We start from the raw sequence: 13,479 nt of genomic DNA, 5'->3' as shown, positions 1-13,479 counted from the left end.
TAATTAACCTGAAAAAAAAACGCGTCGGTGCCGGGTAAACTGGCTCTGAATTACATTATAAATGAGTTCAGTCAAACCATTTGCTTCCTTACAACCCTATAACAAACCATATCGACAAAGTGACACAATTTCATCGACCTATGTCTATTCGATTGCGTGACCGATTATCGTTACGACGATGGTGCAGCCTGTCTTTAAGTATCGTGTTCGGTGGCTTATCTGGAGAGAAAAACTTTCCGTGTTTGTCGCGAACTGGATGACACAATTTTTCGATTTGATTAGGGTTGATGAGACGTCTCTTGTCGGTAGTGACGAATAACCTGCGAACACTGAAACTCGCGCATTTCAGCTGATTATTTGAAAGAAGTAAGTCGGGTCCTAGAACCTAGCTTAAAATTAACAAATGATTGGCCAGTCAAACTTTTAACAGACTTCATTAAGTAAACTCGCCTTCAGAGCCCTGTTGATGATGGTATTGACAACAACGGTAATTTCTTAGATAGTATAGTACCAGTGCACCAACAAAACCGTTTATAGTTTGGAGCGTTTTTAGCTATTCTCGCCATTTACTACGGATGTTTTTGTGCCGACTGTGACTACTAAGCAGTCACAAACATTTGCGTAACTCTTATACAGCCTTAACCGACCAATTTAAAAATTTGTTGTGGCTTTCACAAAGAAAAAAATTTCCCAGAGGACTTTGGGCTATTGTCATCTAACAACAATGATCAGTCAAATAGTCGTATTGCAACCTGTTCACAAAAGTGCTTGCTTCATATGCCGTGTACAAAAAACCATAGCGATAAAAGCGATGATGTCGTCGGATCTCCCGAATGAGCGTTTGGGGTCTTAGCAAATTTTGCGGTGTGGATTACTTTAGTACATATCGTGTAACCATCCGGTGCTGCTAGAAAAAAACCTAGATATTTTCATTTAACCACCTTTGCCAGATACAAGCTCTTGTTGGATGAGCAAAAAGTGACTTATCGAGCGCCGCGCTACCTCCACCGCCTTTTGGTCCAAAAACGGAACCGATTCAATTAGCGCGGAAAAACATATACTTGTATGGATAAATGAGTGGAACAAGCTCCTACCTTCCCTCTGGTACATAAATGATAAAGGGGAAATTAAAATCACCAGGAGCCCCACATCATGGTGGGCTATGGGAAAGAAATGTACGCAGTCTTGAGCGAATATCTACTTAGATAATAGTTTCCCGTATAATGACAGATGAAGATCTCTGCTTAGTAAAAGTTGCCTAATCACTTCTGTTTGGGCAACATATCGCAAAATTTTCGACTATTTTTGCTGATGATTGTTTTGACCATTAGAAACGATATATCCGTGCGCAACGGTATGCGAATGATATATGATCACATTGGCCGGAGAGTATGTCAACAAGCGCAAGAAGTGGTGCTCCCGACCCGACCGTAAACTTAAAATTGGTGACCTCGTTTGGGTAGTTGAAACGAACAGCCCAAAGGCTAATACCCGCTCGCATTAAGGTAGGGATTGTGTCGCCGTCTTTGCTGTTTTACGTCCACGTTCGGCAAACTTACTTGTCAGTTTCCTAAGCTCGCTTCAACCCTTCTCCTTTTGGATGAAGAGAAGATTAAGTTGAGGAAGTAAAAATTAAGTGCTTGAATTAATGTTGAAATACTCTCATAAAAAGAACAGGTTGCCGAGCGTTCTAAGATAAAGAAACGCCAAAAGCAAGTAGTTGAGTTCGGGAAGGGTTCGAATCCCTCACAGGCCCTTTGCTTATACAGTGTATTAATAGTAGGATGAAGATACATGTGTGAACAATCCGGCAAAGACATTTTTTCGTCTTTTTTTCTAGTTCAAAGTCCCATTCTTGACCAAACTTGAACGCTTAACAAATTAGCCGGTAGCGTCCGCTATCATAAATAGTTTGCAGACTATAAACTACTTTGTTGACAATTTTTTATGGCAATTCGATAGCCGTTTAAGTCATGACGTTTCCGTCAAAATTAGCAGTCAAAAATTGTGTATTGAATTAACAGTCATATAAAATTTTGATTGTTTCAGGATTCTGACGTTTTACTTTCGGAAACAGATGCTAATCGCAAGAGGGCGTTTTTGATATATACAAAAAAACTACCAATCACATTCGAGCCTCGTCTTTAGCATCCTGACACAACAAATTGAGACCATTTTTCAAATTTCCCAAATGTAACGCAGCTGTTCATTGTTCATATCTGCAACACAACGAAATCAACTGTGTCATCTTTTCATTGCCGCTCTGATGATATTTGTTCACCCACCAGTGAATTCTGTACCTTTTCAGACTTTTAAAAAACAACCAATGAGCTCAACGAGTTCGTATTCACAAAAAAAGCCATCCAGGTCAAATCAGACAAGACAGCTAGCCATACGACCCAGGCAGATGCCGTAATTCGAAGTTGGTCGGAAAAGACTAAATGAGAACGCCACACTTTTCGCAAATTTCCACAAGAAACGCACAACCAAATCTATTAGGAGGCTCGAACAGGTCAATAAAGTTTCTCTCAGAAACAAGAAATTGGCGGAGGACAGAAAATTGCTCTCGCAACACCAAAACACAAAAAATTGCTTCCGCAATCCTAAACCGAAAAGATGACGCAAGACTAAAACTACGACGTCGATCAGAAACAAGAATTGCGAAATTTTTTCCTCAAAGCAAAGTTTTCTGGAATTTAGCAGCGGTGGTGGAAGGCTGCATATAATCATCGACGATCGGCTTCAGTCTTCAACTCGCAGTTCTGATCCGGCTGCACAGATCGCACCCAGGAGATGAGTTGATGGTCGATGCGGTCCAGTACCTGTAGAGGCCGAGATTGCAGAGAGATGTTGATAATTAGGCAAAAATTGCCATGAGTGCACTAAGTTTGGTAAATTTTTAAAAGCTAGAACCAATGAGCTCATTCACTTCGCAAAAAGCTTTTTCTCTCTCCCTTCTTGATGCGCCCAACAATTAGCTTCAGTTAGATTACGCCGACCCAAAGTTCAACAGTTTAGTAAATTAGATTTCATCAACTATTCTTACCAAATTAAGTGGATGAGAAAATTTTTCGAAATTTCAAGAGAGTAACTTTTTTGCACAAAACATACTACAAAATATTAGAACGGACCTGTACGCAGGTTTTGAAATTAAAATGCATTATCAATCTGAAGGAATAAAAATACACATTTTGTCTGGTCATCATTAACAGGTTGATGCGGATTTGTGAAAGGTACTACTATTCAAACGGTCAAAGAAAAATAAAGCTCTGAAATTAGAAGAAAACCATCGAGATACTGAATCAGTATTAAAAAAACTGTAGAAAACAGTCAAGTAACAAATTTTTCAGTAGCCAGATTCTCCCCGTTTTAATCACACTTTGGCAGGAAGCCAAAAATTGAATGGTCACTGATCCCAAAAAACTACACAAAAGCTTTTACCACTGCTCATGCAGTCGGGTCGAGACATACAACTAGATTAAGCCCAAGTAGGCACGAGAGAAAACCATAAGTGAAAGAAAATATACCTTTTGGTAGCATTAAACCGCTTTTCAAAATTTCTCTCGGTAAAATTCACTTTTTGAAGAAAAAGCTGTTTTTTTTTCTGCTTTAAGTTGCTGTCGAAACAATTTGGGCTTTGCTTTGAATACGAGCAGTCTTGTAATTAAATACGAAAGCTTCTTGCGGCAAAATCTAGACTAAGTGGAACACAGGCGGAAAATTAGCCTTAAACAATTCCTAAAGACAATTTACACTCAGTAAGATTAAATCGTTTCCATGGTAAAACTTCCATGGTCTAACTGTCACGGATGTAGTTTGCGAAATAATCAACAGGTCTCTGTGATAGTTAGGCCAATTTTTTTTTCAACTTGGAGTTTTGGAGGCACATAAAGTACAGTTTCGAACTTCGATCAAATCGCATTAACTGAAAAAAAAACATCCAGATTTTCTAGTTCCAGTCAATTAATTAGAAAAAGCGTGACGGAAATTTCATTACTTTTTATAATAGAAAGGCGTTGTTTTCCTGGAACAGGACATGCGTCAATGGCGCAAAAATTATAACAGCTGCATTTGATTACATTTCGGTTTTTTCAATGCTAAAAAAATCCGTTTGAACATCAATTATTTAAACTTTTCCGCCATAAAATTTGCGATAAATCTACAAAAAGATAATACTACAGCAATTTGGAGCGTTGTTTGATTTTTTGTTTTACGCTATGTCAGATTTGCTCCATTTTTGCACCATCAAATAAGTTACAACAATTTATCCGGCTCAGTTTAATTAATTCCACTTTTGGTAAAAGCTGAAATCAAACAAAAACAACTGTTCAATTTATAAATGTTTGTAGAACTTTTATCGTCAGGAACATGTGATTGATCTAATGCGCTAAAAAAATTTTTTTGGTATATTTGGCTATCTTTGATTCAGAATGACGACATATTATGGTCTGGATTTGACCAAGTATCCGAGGTATTTTGAAGGAGAACCAATCAAATACGCGCCCTACAGCTATGTGAAGGTCAGTGGCGCTTGCTCTCATCGATCAAAAACGTCCTTTTTTACAAACACCCAGTAAAAATGGAGTAAAACATGTTTTGATCAAATTTCCGGAAGTGAACTTTCAGCTCTTTGAGGACCCAAACAACAGCAGAAAACTAAGAAAAAAGAAAGTGAAAACAAAATAACTTGTTTTTTTTTCGTCAATTGTTTCAAATTTTAATCATCAAATGCAGTGGTTGCAAATTTCTGCCCTGCTTGGTTACCAATTTTTTTTCTAGTGAAATATTCATGCGCTCATACTTGCAATGCAACTTTTTTGGCCGAAAAATTCTACATTTTATTTTTAACCTCTGAAATTTGCCGACAAAAACACTTGTATACGTCAGAAAACGCAAAGCTAATTAGCGACTTCCTTGATTGAAGATAAAGTTATTGTTTAATTTAAGACGATACGCATTGGTGGTACATATTTGGAGTGGCGCGCGATAAAAAAACGCGTTTTTAGATTAAAAAACTATAGAAAATTGTGCTAAATAGGGCAATTTAACCTCATTTTATCAAAAAAAAATGTTTTACTTAGTCGAGATCAAAATATCAATTTTTTTGACCCGAAAAAGCAATCGCAATTATACTAGTCCTTGTCGCCAAAATCCTAAGCTGCTACCTTTTTGGTTTAAATTAACCAAAGAAAAAACCTGATTTTTAAATGCATTTTCCCAAACTGTGTTGATATCAAGTAAATGTAATAAGACCCAAGAAGCTTTTATTTTCCACAAAAACATTAACTGTGGAAAACATTAATTGTGCGCCTCTTCTTAGCGTAATGAAGTTTTAAAATGTTTATGTGACATTTTGGTTTGATTACACTTGCGAAAGCAAGTAAATTGTAATCCTGTACAAGAATTTTTAAAACCAATTTCCAACCTGCTTCATTTTTTAACCTTTTTATTTTATTATTGCAATCATTTTTAATTAATAATACCTATGACGGGTTTTCGAACGTTCTCCTGTATAAGCGGCTTCACCCATTTTTTGCACCTAAAAATATGGCCCTCGGAATAGACAAGTTCTGTAAAGTTTTTTGATCGTTTTCTGAATATGTTTGACATTTCTTGAAAACTAACCCCCAAAGCTGAGATTGCGGGCTCGATGAGAATCCCGAAAAACGAGGAGCTGCTCTGCATTAGCGGCAATTTACTTTTTTTTCATCGGATTTTTTTTTCATTTTTTTGACCGTTCATTTATCCTTTGGAAACTCGACTACGCTTAAACTATTTTACTTATAACTCATGAAAATCGAAAAACGAAAACATTAATTCTTAACTATTCACGAGAACTACCATTCCCGTAGAAAATCTGATTTTTTCAATTCAATCGGAGTAAAAAGTTGCGTACATTTCTTCTGCATAAATGGCTATTCCTAATTTTTACTCCAAAAGCTATAAATCTCGGACATGCAAGTTTTTAATTTTTTGACCGTTTTTTGAATCTTTTTGATTATTCAGGAAAACTAACCTCCCAATTTAGACATCATGGGTTCAATGGAGATAACGGGTAGTGGGAAGCTCCTCTGCTTTTCACCCACTCACAAATATTTTGATACAAAAAAATTTTGCAGTCGGAAAAATCTTTTATTTTGTATGACCGTCTTAATGAAAATGACAGATTGTTGAAAGCCGCCTTTTATAATTGACTATGCTCAAGTTTGTTAGAAAAACTTATGGCCTTTAAACAGAGCAAATTTTGAAATTTTGAATATTTTTCGGATACTTTTTGACACTGTCGAAAACTACTGTGACAAGAAACGTGCTATGTGTTCAATGGAGAATCCCCGTTTTAGGAAAATTCTAACGGTCACTCTTCAGTATTCTCTAGAAACATTTTGGGAAAGTTTCAATATCTCAAAAAAAATTTTCTCCTTATTTATTTTAGAAGAGAAACAATTTGAAAAAACGGTTTTTGTCCCGTATCAGTATAACGGAATCAAAAACTATCAAAAATTTTTAAGGAGCTTGTTCTTCGATCACTTTTGGTTTTCGAGTTGGAAACAAAAACGCATTCACGTTTTCGTATTTTTTTGAAGAAAAACGAAATTAGCGCCGTATTTGAAAGCACCCCTTCTCTAGAATTCGACCCCCTGCCGAACTAAAGGGTCCCCTTTTTGAACTATTGAGATATCCATTTTTGGCTTACTGGCCCTAAAATCTTTCTAAAGGCAAAAAATTTGGTCAAAGTAGGGTCTTCATAGTGATTTGGTACAGCTCAAAAAATCAAATTGGTCGAACTTTTTTTTTAAATCCACCACCCCACGAGAAAATTCTGGATCCGCCCCTGTTTGAATGTTTGATTTCTTCACACGCTAGTTTTGTTTTTTAACGTGTAGTTTGACATATTTTTGGCAGCTTTTGTTTCAAGTTTAAAAGCTGAATAACCATTAACATAAGCAGAAAAAATATGTTAAAACTGTACAGCGAAGAGAAAAATTTAGTGATCTAACGAAAAAATCCAATGAGACGCTATTTTCGAGAAAAAAAAAGATAATTTTTTTCCTTTTAATAGTATTTTGTGAGAGTTTGGAAAGTCAATTGAAAAAGTCCCGAAGAAATCTAGTTCCAAAAATGTGAAGAATTTTTTACTTTTGTAGTCTTTTACGGCGCCAAACACGAATCGAGCAACGGCAGTGAAAAAAAAAGTTGTTCCTTTGAAACGTATTTTTGCATTTCTTCTGTTATTACGTTTTTCCTTCTCCGGCAAAAAAAAATAAACTAAGATTAATGGGTTGTTGCATAAATAGCACAGAAAATTGCAACAAGAGTGATGTTTTTTCAGATTTTTTGGACTTTATTTTTGATTTTGTTGTGAAAGGGAGACCCTTATCTAGGCTCAATTAATCAGAGCTTAATTAACCTTGTTTTTCAGCTTGTTATGTTTTCTTATAAGATTTAGAAGGGTAATTTCAGCATGTTTTTGCAACAAGTTGGTCTTGAAAATTAAGTTTTCAGACTGCGTTTTCTGTACACAGCTTAAATCCTTTGCTTTCGAAACTTTTTTTTGCAAGTAGAATCACGATTGAAGGGTATATTATATTACATGTCATAGATTCCACGTGAAGCGTTTATTGCTTACCTGAACTTGCTTATATAAAAATTGGATCTTGTTGCTCCCCTATTGTACGTTGTAGCGAATTGGCTCCCCTATGAAGGAAAAATTGAACTGATAAGCATATGAATATTGTAAGGAATCGACCCCTCTTTTGCAAAAGATGAGCATATAGTTAAAAAGATCCCAAAATAGAAAACACAATTGAGCTCAAAGATTCCCTACGCCTTCAGTGTCGGAAAACTCAGTCTGAAAACCGACTTTTTTGTATTTTTTGCAAGTATTTATTGTGTCGAAACTTTCTTTGCTACTTGCACAGCTTCCGGAAATTTTTCTTGTTTGTTAAATTTTTGTTCATGCTCGTCGCTTGAGTAAGAGTTAGCGTCGCTGGGCGCAGAAAAATAGCCAAAAGTAACCGCAAATTGTATGCAGTAAAATAAGTTGATCATTATCCTCGCGGGAAAAAATGTCATATTTAAGTTTATTTCTCTGGTAAATAGTCTAAATAATTGTTATTTGCCTGTTACTTTAGGTGTACATGAAGATTCCTGGAAAAGAGGACGAGGAAATCAATCTGATAAAAGTGTTGCTGATTCTGGTGTGTTGTGTCCTGATGATGACGGCCATAATGGTGAAGAACTGTTGTTGGGGGAGACTGCTGGGAGGGAGGGGGAGGGGGGAGAACAGAAACAGGAAAGACAGCTACACCATCGGAGATCCAGAACAGTTCAGCATATATGAGAACTGTTAGACTATACGCCTACTACTCGATGCTAGTCTGTCGAGTTCAATCTTCAATCATATTGAAAACCAGCAGTGGACGGGGGGGGGGGGTTTGAGTACGCCTCTTGGCGATTTTGAGAGCCCTTTCTTTCTATTTTACGACAACCGTTTTCGGCTCTGACAATTTGCTGTATGGGCTTTTGGCACCAAAATCTACTAATTTTGAAGGGAGCGATTCCTTTCAAAACCTATTCAAAAGTGCCCGCACTCAAAAATGGCAGCACGGAAGCTTTTTTTGAATAAATAAGGTCTTTTTTAGTATTTTAGGAGTGCTTACAAGGTATAAAAATCGAATCGTTTTCAAATTTGTTTTTTTTTTTTGAAAAACTGCGAGCTGGAAAATTTTGGATGCGCCCTTTAAATCTAAGCGGTTTTCTCCAATATTTACGCCTCTTTGTTTAAATAAGCTGGATCGCGAATTTGCGCGCCTTAAGTTGCGATTTTCCGCGACTCAATATTTGGCGCAAAAGAGGACTTACGGTCGCGCAATGGCCATTTCCGCAACCCAATTTGGCCCCCATTTCCGTAACTCTCAATACCAATTTGAAGTTTTTTGTTTTAAAAAACCACGATAACTTTTTGAGCACAATAAGTTTTGCTTGTTCTACTCGAAGCTATATACAGTAGGTGTAGCAAGAAGACAATTAGGGCGGAGGGGGAGGAGTGGAAGCCCTCCCCTCAGGGATTTGACCCCTGTCAACCCGCAGAGTCCCCCTTTGTACTATTTTGAGATCTCCATTTTTGGTTGATTGAAGCTATAAATTTTGCAAGGGAACCTTTGACGCCAATATGTACTGATTTTGGTGGATGAAAGCACGCCGAAAAACGCATTTTTATGGTCAAAATTTTTGGCCTGTTTTTTTTTCATAAAATTGCCCGCGGCGCAGAAAATTTGCTCAAAATAGGGTCTTTATAGGGTCTAAGAAAAAGTAGACAATTTCTTCCCCCAGCCCTATAAAGAACTATTTTGGCCTTTAAACTTAAGAAAATGTCCGACCTTAAAAACGATTTCCTCCTTTTAAATATAAAAAAAAAATTATCCAAAAATTGAAACCTATGGAAACTAGAAGAGGTCTTGATTTTAAGTTCTCACTTTTCTCAGAAGAGTATGTTTTTGCTCTTTCACACATGTTCTTTCATGACAAGACATGAATGAAAAATGAAATATTAGAACGCATGAACAAAAAAAGAAATCATTTGCATAGTTTCGCGCACTTTTCCCGGCTCTTTCACAATTTTCTGGCATTTTTCCCTCAGAAAGAGCAAAATATACACTTCAACAGTAAGAACATAGTTGAAGATGGCCTCGGACAAAAGAGCCGCACTCGGTTTACCTGACCCATTTGTTTTGATCTAAAGTGCCCAATGTTATGCCTACTTGAACTACACTACGTTTTCTATTGTATATTTCTATCTTATCCTAAAAACTAATTGGTTTTTCTCTTTTTTCTCCAGTGGCAGATGTGACCTATCTGGATGACTCCACTCGGTATGTCTCCTGCATGTCTGGATGTCAGCCGGCACAGGAGGACGTGGAGATGAAGAACATCGGCAAGGTATCTCACTCAGGCGCGGGTTTTGTCGAGGGTTTTGCCGGATTTTTAAATTTTTTTTTGGTCGTCAAAATTAATTTTTCGGGCTTTTCAACTAAAAAAACATCATTTAAAAAAATTTCAATCACTTTTTTTGAAAACTTTCAATCAGGCGCGTATCAATGCTTCTGTCGAGATTCCGCGGATTTTCAAAAAACTTTCAAGATTTTGGCGACTTTTTTGGTCGACAAAAATATTTTTCCGAGCTTTCTCAAAAAATTAAAAACAAAAAATTACTTTTGTTTATACTTTCACGCGTATTTTTGTGGGAAAAAAAAACAGGCCAAAAGTTCCGCTTTCAGGCAGCTTTTAGAAAATTTGACCGAAAATTTTTTTTTCTGGCGCGCTCACCCCTCAAAGTTTTATATACCGGCGTCTTTGGAAAAATTTTGGCCAGTTTTGGTCCGTTGAATTAAACTGGATGTCGCAAAATAGTATCAAAGGGAGATACTTTGGTTTGTCAGGGGGTCTAATAGTTTGGTGTCCTGGCTTCAAAAATAATTCTCAACAAAAAAACTTCTTTTTGAAATGTTTTCTTTTGCCTTTTCGTTTTCTGTTCATTTTTTGGAGACAAAAGATGTCGATTATGTCTCATCTACTAACTTTTGACGCGTTTGTATAGTTCAAGCCCAAACAACGACACTAGTTTGAAGAAAAAAAAAGTGACTGGTTATTCTTGTTTTTTTTTCAAATTGTTGTTTGCAAAGTCAACTGTTAATGGGAAGTTCTGAAGCTGAGCTCACGGCAACCAGCTATTCTTGTTGCACTGTAATTTTATTTGATGATCTATTTATTTCAACACTTAGGTGTCCAGACCTCTGGCCACTAAAGATGTCATCGTGAACACAAGTGGAGTGCACAGAGTGAGAATATTGAGACGCCACAACACCGAACCAATCATTAAGAAAAGCAAGTGGTTTGTTAGAAAGTTTGAATTTTTCTTTGCAATAAAAAACATCGAGTTTATACATGTCAGATTATTTCCCGGAAATAGAACTAACTAAGCGGGATACACGAATGGTGAAATTGAGCATTATCGAAAATCGGTGAAATTAGTTTGAAAAAAAAAAAATTAATTTCTGATTATCTGAAGTGAAAATATATTGACAGGAATAGAGGTCAATGACCGATAGATATTGTGAATAGTTTAAGAGCGTGCAGGATTGCTCGTTGCCAGGGACCAACAATTTTTTTTTCAATTTAAAAAAAAAATATTACTGGTTTATTAATAAATTTATTACTATTACTAGGTTGCCTTATGACAGGGGGGATAGGGCTAATTCCGTTCAGCAAAAACGCTCCAAAGCGAAGAGGTGACAAGAATAAACAGCAGCGTCGTCACGAGTCCTCGAAACCGACGATTCCCAAATTTGACCCCAGAGTCGAGCAATTGGAGGAGGACAACGCGCAATCACAAAAGACGACAGTAAAATCGATGAAGTCGAGCCTGATCGAGCCGCCAATTTGGATGTTAGCCGAAGAAGACTTCGGCGCATCTCTGAACAGTTCGGCCAATCGGTGAATGAAAAACTGGCATCCTCAGAAACATAGCTGCACCCATTATATCAGATATTGCATTTTGGTTTTTGAATTTGTTTGCTTTTTCGATAATTGCACTGTTCCTTTCGACTATCAGTTTTTGGCCCATGTGAAATGTGGGCAATCTCCACCCTGAATAGACCAAGTGAACAATCCCTTCAAAAACTGAATAGTGAAATCAAACCATTAGGCCTGCATGTACTATGCTCAAATCTGATTGGCTGAAAATAATATTTCAAAACCAAATGAACAATAATCTCCCTTATTTGTTTTTTGATCCCAATTTTTATTGAACTACAGTCCAGTCATGAGCAAGAAATGGAAACTTTTTGCTCTCAATGAGCAGTTGAATGATTTTTTTTTTTCAGGTTTTGTTTTCGTTTTCTCTTCAATTAATGAAGAAATAGGGCTAAAACTTTGACACAAGCTAGCTTAAATTAAATTGCAGGAGCTAATTGGACAAAAATGTGAGGCATTTTGTTTTGAAGTCGTAAAACAGCTTGTTTTGTTTTAAAGACCAGTTAATGAGCTCAGTTTAGTTCTTCAACAACCTGATAAGCTAGTCTTACTCTTCATAACGCGGGAAAGTAACAGACGAAAAGATTCATAGAGTTACCCAGTCCGGCGTCAAAGAAAAGATAAATTGTATGAGTAATTTGGCGCTGATGATTGGAATGAGCCAACAAAAACATTGTTCCGGCAGGTATTTTAAAAAAAATGACTGCTCTGAGTCATGCACAGCATTTTCATAAGTAGTTAGGTTGTTTCACAATTGTGCCATTTTTTCTGACATTAGTTTCCAAGACGTTTTAATGTCTGTTTCAATAAAAACAGATACAACCGTTTTTAGACAAACGAACTCTTTTAACTATTTAATTCATCTGTTGCCTTTCCGTTGTATTAAAAGTAACACAAGCTTACTAATTGTTCCGACTTTCGGTACGAAAGTAACGGAATATTTGTGCTCGGGGTGGGTTTTTTTTCTTCAGACAAATTTCGACTTTTTAACTAGCCATTTTTGACGGAATTTTTTTTTATCATTCAAAAGATATTGTTGTCCTGAGCTTAAATTTGAAAAGATATTTCACCTGTGATCATTTTTCGTGAAGTTATGAGGGTTTAAAGATTGCCATTTTGGCCATTTTGACCAATTTGGGACAATTAACGCGCGATATAATTCGCGCTATTAACGCGTAAGCGGAGATTTAATCCGTCTTAGAAATCGTTCCAAATTAGTTGGAAGAAGCTTATTTGGCATAATTGATTTGTTACAAGGAGCAAAATCTATCCTCTTGTACTTTAGATGGCGTGTGAGGGGATGATTTTCATGAAAAATTTCAAATTTTAGAAAAAAAAATTTCATTTTAATTACATTTTATTAAACATTAAAAGGCAGTCGGAACATTCAGGGCTTTGCCCTGATACGAGCAGTCTTGTTTAAACTTAAAAATTTAGTTTAATTTTGGTTTGCGAGGAAATTGCCACAGGAAGAAAACATCTGAAACCAGTTTCAATAAACTGGCTAATTTACAAAACAAAATTTAAACAAAATTTCTCAAAACTATTCCAGCTAGCTCTTTTCATTTCATTTTATCCAGCATGTGTCAAAGTTTCATCTTTATGACCTAAATTGATGCAAAACACGGAAACACGAAGAAAAATTTCGTTCATTTGCTTGCTGAAATTAAAAAGTTGCAGCTTTCCTGTCCCTTGACTGTATAACAGGATTGGATTTCTGGGGGAGGGGGGGGGGGGGTGTAATTGACTGCTCACCGAAGTAACTCACTAACAACTCAATGGGACCCCTTCAATACCATTTTAAGGGTCCCTTTTGGCAGCCCTATCCTACAGATTTACTAAAGGCGCTTTGGGCGCCAGTATGTGGTATTTAAAGTAGACTGTGCGCCAAAAAAAGCAACTTTTTGGTCAAAATCTTCAAAAACGTACTCACAAACGCATTTTTAC

At 36.6% G+C, this 13,479-nt stretch overlaps 1 protein-coding gene across 1 annotated transcript; it reads left to right on the top strand.

Annotated features, from left to right (window-relative positions):
• Positions 1 to 8,276: 8,276 nt before the first annotated feature.
• Positions 8,277 to 11,609, top strand: LOC134846478 (uncharacterized). Its single transcript, XM_063863852.1, has 4 exons — positions 8,277 to 8,346; positions 9,839 to 9,939; positions 10,782 to 10,884; positions 11,226 to 11,609. The coding sequence occupies exons 2-4, from the start codon at positions 9,886 to 9,888 to the stop codon at positions 11,495 to 11,497; spliced, it is 429 nt and encodes a 142-aa protein (XP_063719922.1). The 5' UTR covers positions 8,277 to 8,346; positions 9,839 to 9,885; the 3' UTR covers positions 11,498 to 11,609.
• The last annotated feature ends 1,870 nt before the right edge of the window (positions 11,610 to 13,479 follow it).

Source organism: Symsagittifera roscoffensis, chromosome 5 (assembly GCF_963678635.1).
Source record: "Symsagittifera roscoffensis chromosome 5, txSymRosc1.1, whole genome shotgun sequence".
Taxonomy (NCBI): domain Eukaryota; kingdom Metazoa; phylum Xenacoelomorpha; order Acoela; family Convolutidae; genus Symsagittifera; species Symsagittifera roscoffensis.
This window is presented reverse-complemented; position numbering and strand designations above follow the sequence as displayed.

Bases quoted from the DNA above. Each gene is read 5' to 3' on its own strand.
- LOC134846478 (XM_063863852.1), top strand. From the start codon at position 9,886: ATGTCTGGATGTCAGCCGGCACAGGAGGACGTGGAGATGAAGAACATC. The intron at 9,940-10,781 runs GTATCTCACTCA...TTCAACACTTAG, and splicing joins AGATGAAGAACATCGGCAAG to GTGTCCAGACCTCTGGCCAC. The intron at 10,885-11,225 runs GCAAGTGGTTTG...TACTATTACTAG, and splicing joins CGAACCAATCATTAAGAAAA to GTTGCCTTATGACAGGGGGG.